Here is an 18,491-nt window from a genome sequence, read left to right on the forward strand (position 1 = left end):
TTGAATTATAGCATTATTTATATTAATATTATAATATAGTTATTATATAATTACCTTATATGAATTACATAGTTATGATATAATAATAGCCTTATATGAGTTATATAGTTATAATATACATATATGTGAATATGATATTGTAGGCTTGTACTAGTTTGAAATTATTGAGGCATGAATAAACTTTGTGTAGTTTATTTTATTGTGTTTGAGTTTATTGTAAATATTATATTTGTTAGATGTTGTTAATTAGGTAAGCATGTTTGAAAATATAAGTTATCGGTAATACCATATTGAAACTTACCAATTTTAATATATCGATTATTTATACCTTGATATTGGATTGTCAATAATCCTCATCGTGATAAGTCAAAGCAATGTATAATAAAATATTGTATGCACAAATGTAATTGATATAAATTAAGAAATAACAATTTACCGAGATCTCGTTCTAATTCATGTTAGTTATTTAAAATTATCTCAATGTGAACCAATTTTAGTGTTATATCACACAAGTATCTACGATTAGCCAAGACAAACTAATTTCATTCTTAGATACTTTAGTCTTTACAAATAGATTGCCCAAATCTATCTGACTGTGAACTTCGTTTATTCTATAACAGATTATCCATGTGATCTTTTATGATCATCGATCACCACATGATCATTATATATAATCAGGACATATTGCAGTACAATTAACAAATAAATATAATACAAAATATGTGACAAAAATATTTATTTTCATAAAATAGGAAATAAGGTTAATACTAGTAGACAAGCATCTAAAGCATGCTTTGCAGAATACATAACTCTAACGATAATATGTACTAATTAATGACTTCACATTTATTGTCTCATGCCTCAAATAATGGACTATTTTCTTGTTGTTTGAGCGAATTTTCAGGAATATGAAATCTTAATTTGGTAAAATGATCTAAATGAAAGTTTAAGTTCATTTCAATACGAGTTCGTGAGCACAAGCAGATCGAAAATCGGACATCGAACGAGAGAAAACGGGTCAAAACAAAATCACTGCGCAAAGCTGAAAACACTATGTGATAGGGACGCGAGCCCGCGCCTCGGGCCGTGTGTTTGCTCATTTTGACTATATTTTGATCATTTTTGACCCAAAAATCGATTTTCACTTGATTTCTTTAGTATCTGACACTATGACCTATAAATACCCCTTGTAAGCCTCAAGAAGAGACCTAGCATTTACCTTTGCAACGAAAATCTTGGAAATACCGACGGACAGTTCCATCGGTGATCGGCAGATTTGTTGTAGTGTACATACTCCTCTCCTCGTGTTTCACTCAGCCTGACTTGATACTCTTGGGCATGCATATTAAAGACTTGATTAACGTAGATAAATTCACTTTATAAGTGCATAAACCAACTTGGTTAGAGGATAAAGTAGATGTATTCACTTGATTAGAGGATTAAAGTAGACGAACCCACTTTGATTTGACCCTAATTTATTTTCATTTTGGGAATGAATCATTATAAATGGGACAATCCAAAATGAATTTTGTGTCAAGTTTAGTGGGACTGAGGAAGTAATATTTTTAAGAGTTAAGGGCCTATAAATTCTTGAATTTGACAAAATTTATAAATAATTTTTTACCAATTTTGATTGTGTACACCACTTTAATAATATGTCTAATAAATATTCTCCTCGTCCCACTTATAATGATATTTTTTAAAAATAGAATGTGAACTCTACTTATATTACATTCATTAAATAAGTAGTCTCTATTCACTTTATACTTTTAACATTTTTTTAATCTATATGTTCTTAAAAATTATGCAATTATAGGTGGGACAAAAAAAAAATACTCCCTCCGTCCGCCAAGATTATGTAAAAATTACTATATTTGGCGTCCGCCAAGATTATGTCACTTTCCTTTTATGGCAATGGTCCCACCATCTTCTTTAATATTTTATCCTTACTAACACTCTTTATTTACAAAAAAACCCACTCAAAACTCATTCTCAACCACACATCTCATAAAGTGGTGGGACCCTTTCTCCACTACATCAAAATCATCACCAATTTTATTAAATCTCGTGCCCAAGCAATTTTACATAATTTTGGCGGACGGAGGGAGTACTAAACTTTCAATTTTATCCAATTTTGCAACGTGTTTGATTCTAGATTTACAATGGATAAGGGATTTTGTGATGAGTCAGAGATGATCATGATAATGATGTGGGATGTCAGATTTATCAAGAGACCGCGGTCGTTTGTGGTGAATGAGACGTGGGTTGAAATTTTTCCAGGTTATGAGATTTCCCATCTTGTGAGAAAATCGAGTGATCATTGTCCTCTGTTTTTGGAATTGAATCGGGCTGAAGATGATACGCGTCCTCGCCCCGACCTTTACACTTTGAGGCCATGTGGCTCAAAGACGAGAGATGCAAGCCTCTGTGTAATAGATTATGGGAGAACGGGGGTCCGGCTGTGTCGGTTTCAGATATGCAGCAGAAGCTCACGGCCATGCGGGCTGAACTTAAGCTCTGGGAAAAAAATGAATTTGGTCTTGTTAAGAAAAGGTGTGCGAAGCTTAGGGGGGAGCTAGCCGACTTACAGAAACCTCACAGGGATCCTTTTACAAAAGATAGGCAGCGAAATGTGGAGGAAGAACTTGATGCACTTCTCAAGAAAGAGGAAATTATGTGGAAACAAAGGTCTCGAGCAGATTGTCTCGCGGAGGGGGACCACAATACGGTGTTTTTTCATAGAATGGCTGAAGGTCGCAAGAAACGTAATCAGAAGTTGGATGGGTCGATTACTAGAAAGCATGAAGATATGGATATCATTTTTCGGCAACACTTTCAGGAGCTCTTCTTGGCTAGCCCTTATCAGAATCCCGCGGAAATCCTTAGTTCCATTGATCTTGTAGTAACTGAGGGTATGAACAACGCTCTCACTGCTCCTTAACGGCGGGGGAGATCATTAGAGCCCTGAAATAGATGCCCCCCCCCTTAAGGCCCCTGGGCCGGATGGTATGCTTGTTGTTTTTTATTCTTCTTGTTGGTCTCATGCTAAATTAGATGTTATCCATATGGTTCTTAATGTGCTTAATCATGGTGCTGACCGTGGCCCGATTAATTCCACTTTTATTTGCCTCATCCCCAAAAAGAAAAAATGTTGAATCCCTGTTGATTATCGTCCCATTAGTCTTTGTAATGTTATTTATAAACTCATTTCTAAAGTCATTACTAATAGACTTAAGTTGATTCTTCCTGACGTCATTAATGAGAGTCAGTCAGCCTTTGTTCCTGGTCGTCAAATTTCTGATGATGCCCTTCTTGCCTTAGAGACATTTCATATGATGAAATTAAATAAAGCTAAGTCTAAGGGTTGTTTTGCTTTTAAGTTGGATATGGCCAAAACTTATGATCGTGTGGAATGGGTTTTTCTTGATGCTATGACGAGGAAACTTGGCTTTCACCCTTCGGTTGTGGATTTAATTATGCGCTGTGTTTCTACTGTCTCTTTTCTTGTGCTTGCCAATGTTTTCCAGGTGATTACTTTGAGCCTAGCAGGGGTCTCAGGCAGGGTGATCTGTTGTCCCCATTTCTCTTTCTTTTCTGTGCTGAAGCTTTGTATGGGCTTCTTCGCCGAGCTGAGACCAGGCACCTCATCCATGGAGTGAGGCTGTGTAAAACAGCTCCTAGGGTCAGCCACCTTTTGTTTGCTGATGACCGTATCATTTTTGGGAGAGCTTGCAGAGAAGAGATAGCTGGGGTTAGCGCCATTCTGAATCGGTATGAACGGGCTTCGGGGCAAAAGGTCAACCTTGAATAGTCTGCCATATCCTTTAGTGGCGGTGTGTTAGAGTCTTTGAGGTAAGAGCTTACAGACTTGCTTGGTGTGCGACGTGAGTCTCATCAGGGAAAATACTTGGGGATTTCTAGTTCGGTGGGCAGATCGAATGTGGAGATTTTCCAGATGTTAGTGGACCGTACAAGGAAAAAATCAAAGGATTGAAAACGCCGGTTTTTGTCGGGGGCTGGAAAGATTGTTCTTACAAAGTCGGTGCTTCAATCCATCCCCACTTACCTTATGAGCTGCTTTGCAATTCCGGAGCAAATTTGTCAGAGTCTCAATAGTGTGGCTGCAAGTTTCTTCTGGGGTCAAAAGAATGAAGAGAGACGGATTCATTGGAAAAGTTTGAGGAATTTGTGCGTCCCTAAATCTGAGGGTGGTTTGGGTTTTTGTGACATTAGTTTGTTTAACCAAGCAAGGCTTGCTAAACAAACGTGGTGAATTCTCCAGAACGGGACTACTTTCTTAGCTCTTTCTCTCAAAGCTAGATATTTTCCTCGGTCGGATATCCTTCTAGCTAGTAAAGCCCATAATCCATCATTTGTTTGGAAAAGCTTACTAGTTGGACGTAATCTTTTGGTGGAGGGGATTGTTTGGCAAGTGGGCAATGGAGCTCGGATTCGTATAGGGAAGGACGCTTAGATTCTAGATGGTAAAGGTCATTTTAAAGTGGCGTGTGTTCAAGATTAGTGGGCTGAGTTGCGGGCTGAGGATCTTCTATTAGACAATTAAGCTTTGTGGGATACGACTAGATTGGCTGAAATTCTGCCTAATGATGATTTATGGAAATTTTCGGCGCATTTGGCAGTGAATCCTTCGATGCAGGACAGACCTTTGTGGCCGATGGGGAGGTGTAACTTATACTCAGTTAAGTCGGGCTATCGTTTGGCTTGCTCTCTTAGGAGCAGGAATGAGGCCTCATCTTCAAATGAAAACTCTAGCTTATGGAATTGGATATGGGGGCTGGAGGTGATTCCAAAGGTAAATTTTTTTCTTTGGAAATGTCTTAGTGGTGCTCTTCCTACGGCTAGTGCACTCTTGGACCGTTCTATTATGGTGGATCCGTGTTGCCGCCGGTGTGGAGAGGGTCCGGAAACTGTCGAGCACGCTTTGCGTGATTGCCCCTGGGTTTCTTTCTTTGGGAGACATCGCCTATCCGACTCCCCCCTCTTGATCAGAATTAGTATTGTTCCATCAAGGAGTGGTTTGATCGTATTCAGAGTGTACCTACCAGAGAAGTTCACAACACTTTTGGTCACTTTGGTATGCTCATAATCTACTTCTATTCCAGAATAAATTGATTTCTCACGATGATTGTAGCTCTATTTTTCGAAGAGTTGTCTGGAATAAGCCTCTGTCCTCCCATGCTCCCAGCTCCAAACCAACGCAGGTGTTTTGCAGCAGGAGTTCTCAAGTTAAGGTTAAGTGTGATGCTGCTGTTGGTGAAGGAGCAGGAATTGGCTTTGGAGCAGTGATGGTTGACACTGAGAATATTTTACTGGGGAGCAGTTGTGGATTTCTCCCAGGAGTGTTCACGGCGGAAGAAGGAGAAGCGATTGCCATCCTTAAAGGCCTCCGCCTCTGCGAAGCTACAGGATACAATGACGCTATTCTTGAGACCAACTGCCAACACCTTTACTGGAGACTTCTTAATCGGAAAAATGATCTTTCGTTCATCGGCGACACTCTTAAGGAAATTCTGGCTCTCTCTGATTCTTTGTTGCATATCGAGTTTAGTTGGGCCTCGAGAGTTGATAATACTACTGCAGAGAGTTTAGCAAAACATGCTCTCTGTGTTCGAGCTTTGCCCTCTTCTTTTGATGTTTTCCCGCTTGGTTTTAACTCTTTTGGTTCTGTTTAATGAAAGTTTTTGCTGTTTCCCTAAAAAAAAACATTGTTGAAAAAAATTAATGTTGTTTGAGATATTATAATTATGTTTTGATTATGGTTTGAATTGAAACCGACTGTTAAAATGCTACACATTTAATTGAATGTCTAATAAATAAATAAAAATATCGATTTGTATGTTATGTCCCTGTAATTATGTCATGTTGTGACATTTCATTTTCTAGTTTTAATTTATAAATGACAACTAAATGGTGCAAATTGTAGGACCTCGCTTTTAATGCTCTACTAGTAATTGCATCATATGCAAATGCTCGAAAAACGTTTATATATTTTTATATTTATATAAAATTAATATCAACTCAATTATCATATTTATACATTTTAATTAAATATATTTAAGCTGATTATTAAAAAAATAATAAAATAAGGAAGAATTTAAAATAATAAAAATTGTTATTATGAAAAGGTAAAAGACGAGAGAGGAAAGTTTTTTCTTTCAAAAAATAATATTTAAATAAATAAACTTTTACATTTTAAATCAAATATTTACATAAAATATACTCATGTATCCTGTAAAAATAGTCTTAGAAAGAAGTGACACATGTTTTAATAAAAATGGTTAAGTATATTATGAGTGGAGAGAGGTCCCACCTTAAAAGTAGTATTAATAATTATAATTAATTGTATTGTGAGTAAGTAGAGTGTCCCGCGCCATGTGGTAAAATAGGTAAATAAGTTAATATATGAATCTATTGTGGGGTAGTATTCAAAAATAGAATAAGACTATTTTTTGTGAACACCCCAAAAAGGAAAATTATAACTATTTTTACAGGACAGAGTGGGTATCAAATTAAAACTCTTAATTTGATATGATTTTTTAGGACAGAGTGACTATTTTTACAGGACAAAGTGATTTTTAATTTGATATGAAAATAAAATATTTTATAATTAATCTAATTTCATAACTTTAAAAAGAAATAAAAATAATACTAATAATAAGAGTTTATAACTGGGAGCTACCAATTGACACTCGTTGCCCCATGGTTCGTTTAATGCATAAGCTTAAGGAAGTTTTCGGTAACTTCAACATTTCTATTTCTTATTTGACTCATGATCTTGGTAGGCTGCAGACGGATATTGACACTAAGGGTTATACAGAAGCTCTTTTTGACCAAGAGATTCAGTTGCAAACCTCAATCACTTCTTTGCTCAGTCATAAAGATTCTTTGCTCAAGCAGAAGAGTCGGATTAAATGGTTGGAGGATGGGAACCACAACACTAATTTTTACCATAATATGGCTAAGTTCCGACGCACGCGGTACCATATTCGGCACTTAAGAATTGAGGATAGCTTAGTATCGGATCTCTCGGCTATGGCGACTCATATTTCGCATTTCTATCAAGAGCTTTTCTCCTCCACTGGATGTCCTGACGTGGATTTATCATGGATTCACGCGCATATTTCCTGCACTGTGTCTCCGGAACAGGCTGTTTCATCAGCTGCCCCATAGATGAAGAGATTAAAGCGGCCGTATTCTCAATGGACAAGAACAGCGCACCCGGTCCCAACGGCTTTAATGGCACTTTTTTTCAGCATGCTTGGGAGATTATTGCTTCGGATGTGGTTGGCGCGGTCCAACGTTTCTTCTCTCATGGTTATCTTCCTAACGGTCTCAATGCTAATTTTCGGTGCCTGCTCCCTAAGAAGCCGAACGTCGAGCTTATTTCTGACTACAGGCCAATCGTGCTCAGTAATTTTTGCTATAAAATTATCTCAAAGGTGCTCGCCACTCGTCTCAATCCCGTGGCTGCTACTGTGGTCTCACCCAACTAGTTCAGCTTCATAGACGGGCGATCGATTCACAAGTGTATTCTTATGGCTTCGGAATGAGTGAATTATCTTAATCGTTCTATGCAAGGGAAGAACATTGCTCTTAAAGTTGACATTAAAAAAGCCTTTGACACTCTGGACTGGAACTTTATTGACACGGTCCTTAAGGCGTTTGGCTTTCCGATTATTTTTTATAATTGGATCCAAGCTATCTTTGGTTCGGCTCATATTTCGATTATGCTCAATGGCGCTCTGCATGGCTACTTCTCTTGTAGCAGGGGTGTGTGCCTAGGGGATCATTTGTCTCCCATTCTCTTCGGCATCGCCGAGGACGTTCTTAGTCGCTTATTTCAGGCTGCAGATTCAGCTAAATACATATCTTGTATGCGCATGTCGAGATCAGAATTCTTTCATTCTCACTTACTTTATGCTGATGACGTGCTTCTCTTCTGTCAAGCTACTCGACGAAATTGCATTATGGTGGATTCTATTCTTAATATCTACGCACAAGCTTCGGGGCAGATGTGTAATAAAGAAAAATTCACCTTATATTTTGGCAAAGGCGTCTCCATGGCTAGGAAACATCGGTTGCAGTGCCTCCTTGGCTTCCGACCAGGCTCCATTCCATTTATCTATTTGGGGGTGCTGATTTTCAGTGGTCGGGTCACTAGCACCAAAATGCGTAGGATTTGTGATAGAATTCTTAACCAATTCCCGCGTTGGTAGGGGATGCAATTATCTATGGCTGGTCGTGCGTGCCTCATCTCTTCAGTAATCCACAGCGTTGCCACCCACAGCATGATGATCTACCGATGGCCTGCAAAGTTGCTTCACGAGCTTGACAAAGCATGTAGGTCGTTCCTTTGGTCAGGGTGTATTTCCAAACGTCCTACTTGCCCGGTGACTTGGAACAAAGTTGGTGCCCCTAAATTGCATGGTGGATTGGGTATCGCTCTTTCACTTCCATTAATGAGAGCTTTCTCTTCCGCCTCGGTTGGCAAATTATCACTGCCAGCTCTTTTGGCTTCGAGTTTTTCTGGCACCGCTATCTGGGTAAATTCTTCAATTCTATTTCGCCTTGGTTTACCTCTACTGTCTGGCTTAGAGTACGCTCGTCCATCCAAAGCTTCATTGATGATTCGTATTGCGCCATTGGCACTGGGGAGTCGATTTTCTTTTGGACCGATAACTGGTTGGGATACCGCATCACTGATCGCCTACAGATTCCAGCCTTCATCAAGCCTTTTCTTGGTCAACGGGTCAGTTGATTACTATCACGATGGGCGTTGGCACTTCACGGAACCTTTCGTTAATTCTTTCCCATATATTGTGTTTGACATTATCACCACTCCAGTTGACGGGCAAGCGGATCATCGCTCTTAGACACGCTATGCTTTTGGAGACGTTACTGCCAAACTTGCTCACAAGTGGCTCCAGCCCTCTTTCCCTGAAGTCTCATGGGGGAAATGGATTTGGGCTAAATATATCCCTACTCGGCGTTCTATGACGGTGTGGCATCTTATTCATCGGCGGCTTCCGACTTTGGATATTCTTCAGCGCCAAGGCACGATTGGCCCTATCATTTGCCCCTTTTGCCGCAATCACAGTGATTCTCTGGATCATCTTTTCTGGGAGTGTAGCTTTGCACGCTCAGTTTGGGAGACGGTTATGGCCTGGTTTGGCAAAGGTATCCCTCATATTTTTGATACAGGCAGCTTAATCGTCTGGGCCATTTCGCTCACCGCTGGTCTGCACGTGTCTCACTTATGGAAGGTGAGCTTTATTTCGACGATTGCATGGTTATGGTACCATCAAAATTGGGTGGTTTTTGATGACGTGACTCCCTCTACACATGCGGTTCTTGTCCTCATTAAAGTATCGGTTAAGGAAGCTGCGACTAATTTTAATATGGGCTACATGGCAAACACGATGGAAGATCTTATTTATCTCCGTGCACTGGGTATTCAGGGCACCTCTCGGCCTCATCCCCGTCATATTGATGTCAAGTGGATTTTTCCTACGGGCTCTTGCTTGAAGATAAACATAGATGGATCGGTCCGCGGCAACGCCATACATGCGGGGGGTGTTGTTCGTGATGCTTTCAATGGAGTCATCGGTTATTATCATTTTGTCGGGGGCGTCGGTGCTGCGTTTGAGGCTGAACTCTTCTCCCTCATTGTTGCTCTGGAGCATTCTATTGTGGCGGGTTGGACGAACATTTGGATTGAGTCCGATTCGGCCTATACCGTTCAGCTGCTTTCTTCGCGCTCATTGCAAGTGCCGTGGAGATTTTATGCTAGATGGCGCAGGATTTTAACTCGATGTGAAGGTATTGATGTTCGGATTTCTCACATTTACAGAGATGGTAACAGGGTCGCCGATTATCTTGCCTCCAAGGTGTCCATAGAGGGTTTCTGGTCGGTGCCCACCCCCGACATAGCCCAGTTGGTTCACGATGACGGATACATGACCTATACGAGAATCTCGTTGTGAGGTTGTTAGTTCTTCTCCCTCGCTGTTTTTCAGTGGGGGGGGCTTTGGCTCTTTTGCTCTTTGCTTGTTGCTCTTTTCGTTTTTTTCTTTCTTGGGTCGCGTGGGTGGAAGGAGCCGGGGTCGTCTAGAGGCAATGGTTCGGCCGGAGCTTCTGAGTCGTCTCTATCTCCGCTCTTCTCCCCCATCTTGCTGACCTTTCTTTGACGAGTACTATTTTTTCTCTGTCTCTCAGAGGTTTTAACGAGGCTCGGCCCTTATTCTGTGTTTTGTGCTCTCAAGGGTTGTGTTTCTTTGCTTTTCGTCTTCTAATAAAATTTTATTTCATCATCAGAAGATTTTATAACTACAAAATTGTCACTTAATTTTGAAATCAATTTGATTTCAAACTAAAATCTTGGATTTTTAATATAGTACTAGCATTTGCACCCCGGTGCAATGTACGATAAACGTTTTTATATTTTTATATTTACATAAAATTGATATAAACTCAATTATCATATTTATAAATATAATAAAAATAATTTTAAATAAAAATATTTGAGCGGGACATTAAAGAAATTAAAAAAAAAACACAATAATAAAAATGATATTATGAAAGACAAAACATAAGTTAAAAACTGAAAATGAAAATAACCATAAAAAAGAATTGAAAAAAAAAATGAGAGATGAGAGAGAATTTTTTTAAATTTTAAGCTTTAAATACATACTACATTTTAAATTAAATATTTACATAAAATATATCAAATAAAGCTTTATCGTGATTTTTAATTTGATATGCACATTGAATATTTTATAATTAGTCGAATTTCACAATTTTAGAAAAAAATAAAACAAACTAATAAAAAGATAAAGAAAAAGGAATAGAAAGAAATAAAATATATAATTTACAAATAAATTTTTAATTTTATTATAACCACAAAATTTTGATATGAATTTGAAATTGATTTCAAATTGAAATCTTGAATTTTTAATACATTATTAGCATTTGCACCCCGTTCAATGCACGAGAAACGTTTTTATATTTTTATATTTATATAATATTGGTGTCAACTCAATTATCATATTTATAAATAAATTAATATATTTGAGTTTAACATTGAAGAAAATAAAAAGATGAAAAAGAATTCACAATAATAAAAATTTATGTTATGAAAGGCAAAAAAAAATGAGAAAAAAATATTCAAAAAAAGATGAGAAACGAGAGAGAATTTTTTAATTTTTTAGCTTACAATAAATGTAACTTTTACATTTTAAATCAAATATTTACATAAAACGTATCAAATTAAAGGTTTTATAGTGTTTTTTTAATTTAATATGCATACTAAATATTTTATAATTAGTCGAATTTTACAATTTTAGAAAGAAATAAAACAAAATAATAAGAAGATAAAGAAAAAAGAAATAAAAAGAAAAAATATAATTTACAAATAAATTTTTAATTTTATTATTACTACAAAATTGACATTTACTTTTTAAATCAATTTGAAATTGATTTCAAATTGAAATCTTAACTTTTTGATATACTCTACCACTGTCGCAAAACATTACCACAAAAGGAATTACACAAATTTTAAAAAATATTTAATAGATAATATATTGAGTGGGAAGAGGAATTCACTGTTTTTTTTAAGTGATAATGTGTGTATAGGGTTATATCTTAAATTAAAAATATATTTCTATTGAAAAAATAAAAAGTGTTAATAGACAAAAATGTCCATATCCTTATGTTTGATAGTAAAAATGCCTTAAGTTATAAAACAAAGCATTCTATGCCCTAATTATGTAAAGTACTTATTTTACCATTTGATGTTGATGGATTTGCTTGGTTTTTTGTGAAAGTCTTACACATTTGACCGATTTGACTGTCATTAATCATAAAAGTCGATGATTTGACAGCTATCAATCAAGAGTACATATGACCGATGGGTGGTTAGATCATGTGTCCGCCCGACCGAACACATAATTTTACCGGCTGGACACATGATCTGGGTGGCTAGATCATGTGTCTGCTCGGACGGACACATGATTTCACCGGGCGGACACATGATCTAACCACCCAAATCATGTGTTCGGCCAGTAAAATCTCCGCCCGGTGAAATTATGTGTCCGCCCGAGCAGATACATGATCTAGCCACCCACATGTCATATGTATTCTTAACTGATAGTTGTTTAATCGTTGACTTTTATGACTGATAGCTGTCAAATCGGTCAAATGTGTAAGACTTTCACAGAAAATCAAACAAACTCATCAAATCAAAGGGTATTTAAAGAATAGTGCATAGAATGCTTAGAGTATCCACATTGGGGTTACATGATAGCTTACTTGATGAGGGGGGGACCACATTGTATAAAGAGGCTGCATTGAGATTACATGATAGCCTACATGATTTTTTTAGTTTTGATTTTTATGCTTTTCACTTAAATTTAATTGTTCAAATTTAAATAACACATTTTACTAATAATTAGAATTCCATTAAAATAAAAAACCTAAAAATTACATAAAAATAAAAAAATAAAAATCATAATTAAAATTAGAACGGTAAAAAAAATCACGAAAATCGAGACAGTCAAATTCAAAATTCGATTTTTTTAATGGCGCGTGTAAAACATGCGTCTATTTTTAACGGCCGAGCGGGCTACACGTTAGAACGTGTAGCCCTCGTGTGAGGGAGGACTGCATCGCCTTACATGATGCGAGCCTTACACGAGTAGGCCGCTATCGTGTAGGCGATGCGGATGCTCTTATGTTTATAAAAGAAGACATTTTACTATAGAACTTAAGGAATAAGACATTTTAAATTTTAACTCAAATAAAAATAGAAAAAATAATGAATACTTTTAATAAAAATAGTAATACTGATAGATATGAGTAGTATAGATAGATATGCGACTAGTAAAGTTAAACACGTACACTGTGCATAATCTGTCCAGTACAAAATCGAATGTTTCAAATCCAAACACTGAAACCTAAAATTACCCTTTTCTACCTGATTTTCACAGTCAAAATGATTGCCTCCTTAAATTTGCTTACATAGGCAAAACAAAAATGGAATTTGCGAAAACGCAAATAATTTTCTTTTTAAAAGAATTGGGCAAGAGAATTTCCAATTTAACCCCACCCCTATAAAGCAAAAGGGTAAATAAAACCAGAAAAAGCAAAGAGAAACATACATTGGCGGCCGAGTAAGACCGAATCCATGTTATCGTACGCAAACAGACGGCCAAGATCTTTCCGATCTAACGGCTGTGAGAACTTGCGCGTCATCTCAGGGCTTCCCATGAAAACCTCAAATCCTCTTGTTCAGCCTCCACACACGCCCCCCTCTCTCTCTCTCTCTTCACAAAAACTCAGATTCACCTATACGTACACCTCTCTCTATATCTATATCTATATCTCTCTCATAATATTATCAAAATTTACCAATATATTTGAAACCCTTTATAATTTTTGGGATTAATTTTCCATTTTGCTGAAAGATGCAAACCAGTAACGGTTCCGAATCTCAACAGAGTAGTTCCAAGGAGAGCAATAACGAAAGCAGCAATGGCGGCAGCAAGGCGGTGCAGCCGCCGCCGCAGGTGGTCGCGGCGGTGCCTGGTCAGCAGTGGGTGGCGATGCAGTACCCCGCCGCGGCGATGGTAATGCAGCATGGGATGATTCCGGCGCCTCATTACGCGCCGCACTACATGCCGTACCACCTCCACCATCACCCGCCCCTGCCCCCGCCGCAGCAGTCTGGCGGCGGCAGCAGCAACGGTGGAGGATCTAATGGAGAGAACCGCACGATCTGGGTGGGTGACCTTCATAATTGGATGGACGAGGATTATCTCCGTAGCTGCTTCTCTCAAACTGGAGAGGTATATAATGCATATATATATATATATATATATATATATATATATATATATATATATATAAATGTGTGTGTGTGTGTGTGGTTGGGGATTATGCTTTAGTATTACTGTTATTGTAGTTTATGAAGTGAAGGTTTAAATAAAGCTAGCGTCTGTAGTAGGACAAGTAATAGGTTTGACTATAATATCGATTAGTTAACATACCATTTCGTTTTTCTGGTTCTATTAAACATGCTTTTCTTTTTATGGATTCGATTCTTGTAATTGATCTGCGTTTTTGAATGTATATTCTTCAAGATTGAATATAGAAATTGGAGTGGCTTGCTTTTGTTTCTTTATGTTAATATCGTTTAGTTTTTCTAACTAGTTTCTTTGGTAGGCCCTAATAATGCTATTGATGTAGAGGTATATGCAGAAGTTTTCATCTTTGTAAGCTAGGAATTAACAAAAACATATTTTGGCTTTAATTAATTATTTGGATTTGAACTTCTATGGTATACTAGTTTTACACTGGTGCATATTAGCTACTTTTGGTGAGTAACATTTTGATTATTAGTTAGCCCGAATGCGTATATATATATGTTACTTGCAACCTTTCAAAATTTTGATGGGACATTTGTAGGTGATTCTATTCCAAAACCAACACATACGTATACATGCTTAATTAATGAGGCAAAAGTCGTAGAAATAACTGCATTAATGCTAAATCTATTTAAAATTTCAAGTTTAACCTCTGTGTTGCTGTGATTATTTTTCCTGTTTATAAATGTCATATTAGCACATTACTTCTTTCAGATATCTGATGGAAGCTGAGGACAGAAATTACAGCGTTAATATTATAAATGGTTCTTTTTGACAGAAATTACATGCTTTTGTTTCTCATCTCTTTGTACTTAAATGTTTGATGTGGATGTCTGTATTTCTATTTTAGACACTTATCTTACAGGTATCGATATTACATGCATTGCAGAGACTTTTTTGAATCAATTTTTTTTTCATCGATCCTGACATTTATGATTAAAGTGAAAATATCCACTGCACTTTTGAGTTCTTTCGGTTGAACCCTCAAATTCTAGTTTTCTTCTAGATGAGTGTTTTTGGTGACTGATTATGGGTTGCGTCACTTTGTATATGTCATGTTAAACCTAAGAGAATAGGTGAGTTTGAAATAATTGATTGACAAGATTTATATAGCCTAGATTATGTTGCACTAGCACAGACAAGCAGGCTGTGACCCGCTTTTGGTGCAAAACTTGGTTGCCATTGATTTGTAAGTTAATAATTTGGACAAATTTAAAACTTGTAAGACTTAAGAATGAATAATGGGCCTATTTATAATTCAAAGTTTTGATGGCACAATAATAAAAAGAAGTGCCGCAATGTATACCTGTGGTGAAAGGGAAGTTCTGATAATGGATTTTATGTTACTTGTATTAGAATTTCTCAACTAGACATGCACAGAAATAAATCCAACATTTAAGAATCATTTTGTAATCCAGGCTTTTACTATTTGGTTCCTCTGTCCTACATCATATAATTTTTACTCGGACTAAAATTTCTGGTGCAGGTTTCCTCCATAAAGGTTATCCGCAATAAGCAAACAGGTTTTTCTGAGGGTTACGGATTTGTAGAATTCTTTACACACGCTGCTGCGGAGAAAGCTCTGCAGACTTACTCTGTTCTTGCTATGCCTAACACTGACCAACCTTTCCGTCTAAATTGGGCTGCATTTAGCATGGGCGATAAGCGTTCAAATAATGGTTCCGATCTTTCTATCTTTGTGGGTGATCTAGCTGCAGATGTTACTGATACTTTACTGCACGATACTTTTGCAAGCAAGTATCCGTCTGTTAAAGCTGCTAAAGTTGTCATCGATGCAAATACTGGCCGTTCAAAAGGCTATGGTTTCGTTAGGTTTGGAGACGATAATGAAAGAACACAAGCTATGACTGAAATGAATGGTATTTATTGTTTAAGCAGGCCCATGCGTATTGGTGCAGCAACACCAAGGAAGTCATCAGGTTATCAGCAGCAGTACTCATCACAAGGTATTGTCAGTTGGTGCAACGCCAACTATGTATCGTGTTGACTTATCTTGTTGTTTAACTGTCTCCTTGAAGCTACATCAGAGATGAGTGAACTTTACAAAATCCTATATTATTTTTGAAGCTAGAGTTTCAAGTGGTCGGTTACTCATTACATTTGTTAAGAGCGAATTGTTTCTGAGAGGACACAGTTGGAAGAAACAAAAAAAAGGATGAGAAGTGTAGCAATATGTTTGCTATTTGAAAATTCTTCGACTGGAAAAAGGGGCAAAGATATAAAGTAGAGGAGTCTGTTAGGGTAAATTCCCAGTAAAAAGAACTCATACTTGAAAGAAGAGGAAAAGTATTTCATTTATGCTACTCATTAATTTAACAAAAATCTACAAGAGGACAACCATTTGAATAATCTGAGTATCACTATACACTATAGGAGCAGCATTAGTTATTGCTTCTGTTTACCCCTTGTATCTGTGTGTGCCTCTTTGCTCTAAAGCTAACAAAAACCATCCAGGACTAATAAAATCAGGAAGTGCAATGGTGCAGATATCTGAAATTTGTATTTGTATTATGTGCAGTGACATATTTTTGGGATGTTTTTTTTATAAGCTCATCTGAATGTGCAATGCTGAACAATTAAAGATAAACCTCTCTTAATATAAGATCTAAGCAAACTTAATCTTGTAAATTATGGCTACTGATGATTTTCAATGATACCTTGATGGTTGAGATGAATTCAAAACCCATTGGTAGTTGAGGTCTTTCGGTAAAACAGTATTTTTCTATATTCTGGAATTTTCATTTCTACTACAAATATTTTATAGGTGGATATGCAAATGGTGTCTCAGCGCATGGTTCGCAGTCTGATGGAGACTCTGTTAACACGACAGTTTGTTATTTGTTCCTTTTTCCTTTTCTTGTTCTTACTTGTAGGAAGTCTTGCCTAATTCGTGATCTTTTAGATTTTTGTTGGAGGACTTGACCCTAATGTCACTGATGAAGATCTCAGACAACCTTTCTCTCAGTATGGAGAAATAGTATCTGTCAAGATACCGGTTGGGAAAGGATGTGGTTTTGTTCAATTTGCTAGCAGGTAATTTTATTTCCTGTGATAAATGCTTTCATTGGCTACTAGAACTAATAATGTCTGTTAACCGTGAAAACATTGGACAGACCTGATGCCGAAGAGGCCTTGCAGAAGTTGAGTGGTACAACAATCGGGAAACAAACTGTGCGTCTGTCTTGGGGGCGTAATCCTGCAAACAAACAGGCAATAGTCTTTTCACTATCTACTGACTTTTTCACTAATTCATATGCTTAAAGGCACATCAACAACAAAAAAAAGAGACAAAAGTCTCTTGTGAGGATGTTGATGCGTGGGTACCATATCCGAATAGGGTTTATTAACCATAACTGGATGTGGTGCCCCACACATCTCACGTGGACCTCACAAGAGACCACCTCCACTTAGGGTTTGTAACCCGGTATGGTGTTACTGAATAATAACAGTACACAAGAATAATGCTATACTACTCGAACTCTAGGCTAATTCAAGAAAATACATTTGGCAGCACCGAGGTTGGTACTTACTTTTGTGTTACTTGGTTTTTGTTGCATTGTGCAGTCGAGAGGCGATTTCGGAAACCAATGGACGGGAGCATACTATGGGCCGCCTTTCTTTGATGGGTACAGATACGCTCTGCCACCTCCTCATGATCCGAGTATGTATGCCGCAGCTGCATACGGGTCTTACCCCATGTACGGAACCCACCAACAGCAAGTGAGCTGAACTGCGGCTGCCCGAGACGCGCGCTGAAGCCCACATCACATGCTCCACCCGCGGGTATGTGAAAAACTATAAGGGTCTGCACCTAAATGTGGAGCGGAACTGAATTTTGACCTAATTAGGTAGCTCTCTAGGAAATCTCACAGAACATTTGTTAAGAAGTGTGGACTTGACACGGAAACTTCTCAATTGGAATAAATGATCTTCCACATGATACTGGCCTCCACATTCTTCTTTGTTTTTTATTTCTTTTTAGGGTTTTAAAATACACAAGCTATATTTAATTTAGATTTTTAATCAAATCAACAATCTTGGTCAAAATATAATTAAATGAACATTGTAAGTTCTGGAATTCGACATGGGTTCAAATTTTGTTGGTTAATAAGCAATTGGAAGGTAAGGTTGGAAATCTTTTGATAATTTGGATTTAGTCTGAAGTGGTCGAAAACTAACCTAGAGAAGTTATTGTTATGAAATTAATTAATATCTTTTCTTTTTAGGTTGGAATTTGGATTCATGTATCATGTATCACTAGTACGTCCATCCGTGCGATGCACGGCGAACATTGAAATTAAACAACATATTTAAATAAAAAAATAAATATAAATATTAAATAGAATAAAACGATAAATAAATACAAAATATATTTTAAAAATAAAATAAACACATCAATTACTCTAAATTATTTGATATATAAAGAAAATTAACATTATACATTTTTATTATAGAGTATTACACGTCATAATAAATAAATAAATAAATACTCATTCCGTCCACCAAAAGTAGCGCACAATTACTATATCT

General features: G+C 37.0%; 2 protein-coding genes across 2 annotated transcripts; both read left to right on the forward strand.

The window, feature by feature from the left end:
* The first annotated feature begins 7,220 nt into the window (after positions 1-7,220).
* Positions 7,221-8,894, forward strand: LOC131025603 (uncharacterized). Its single transcript, XM_057955403.1, has 3 exons — positions 7,221-7,431; positions 7,600-8,174; positions 8,238-8,894. The coding sequence occupies exons 1-3, from the start codon at positions 7,221-7,223 to the stop codon at positions 8,892-8,894; spliced, it is 1,443 nt and encodes a 480-aa protein (XP_057811386.1).
* Positions 8,895-13,166: 4,272 nt separating this feature from the next.
* Positions 13,167-17,898, forward strand: LOC130986530 (polyadenylate-binding protein RBP47-like). Its single transcript, XM_057909961.1, has 5 exons — positions 13,167-13,862; positions 15,427-15,907; positions 16,726-16,790; positions 16,864-16,994; positions 17,075-17,898. Exons 1-5 carry the CDS (start codon positions 13,482-13,484, stop codon positions 17,220-17,222), a joined length of 1,206 nt encoding a protein of 401 aa, XP_057765944.1. The 5' UTR covers positions 13,167-13,481; the 3' UTR covers positions 17,223-17,898.
* The last annotated feature ends 593 nt before the right edge of the window (positions 17,899-18,491 follow it).

The sequence above is a fragment of the Salvia miltiorrhiza genome, chromosome 5 (genome assembly GCF_028751815.1).
Source record: "Salvia miltiorrhiza cultivar Shanhuang (shh) chromosome 5, IMPLAD_Smil_shh, whole genome shotgun sequence".
NCBI lineage: Eukaryota > Viridiplantae > Streptophyta > Magnoliopsida > Lamiales > Lamiaceae > Salvia > Salvia miltiorrhiza.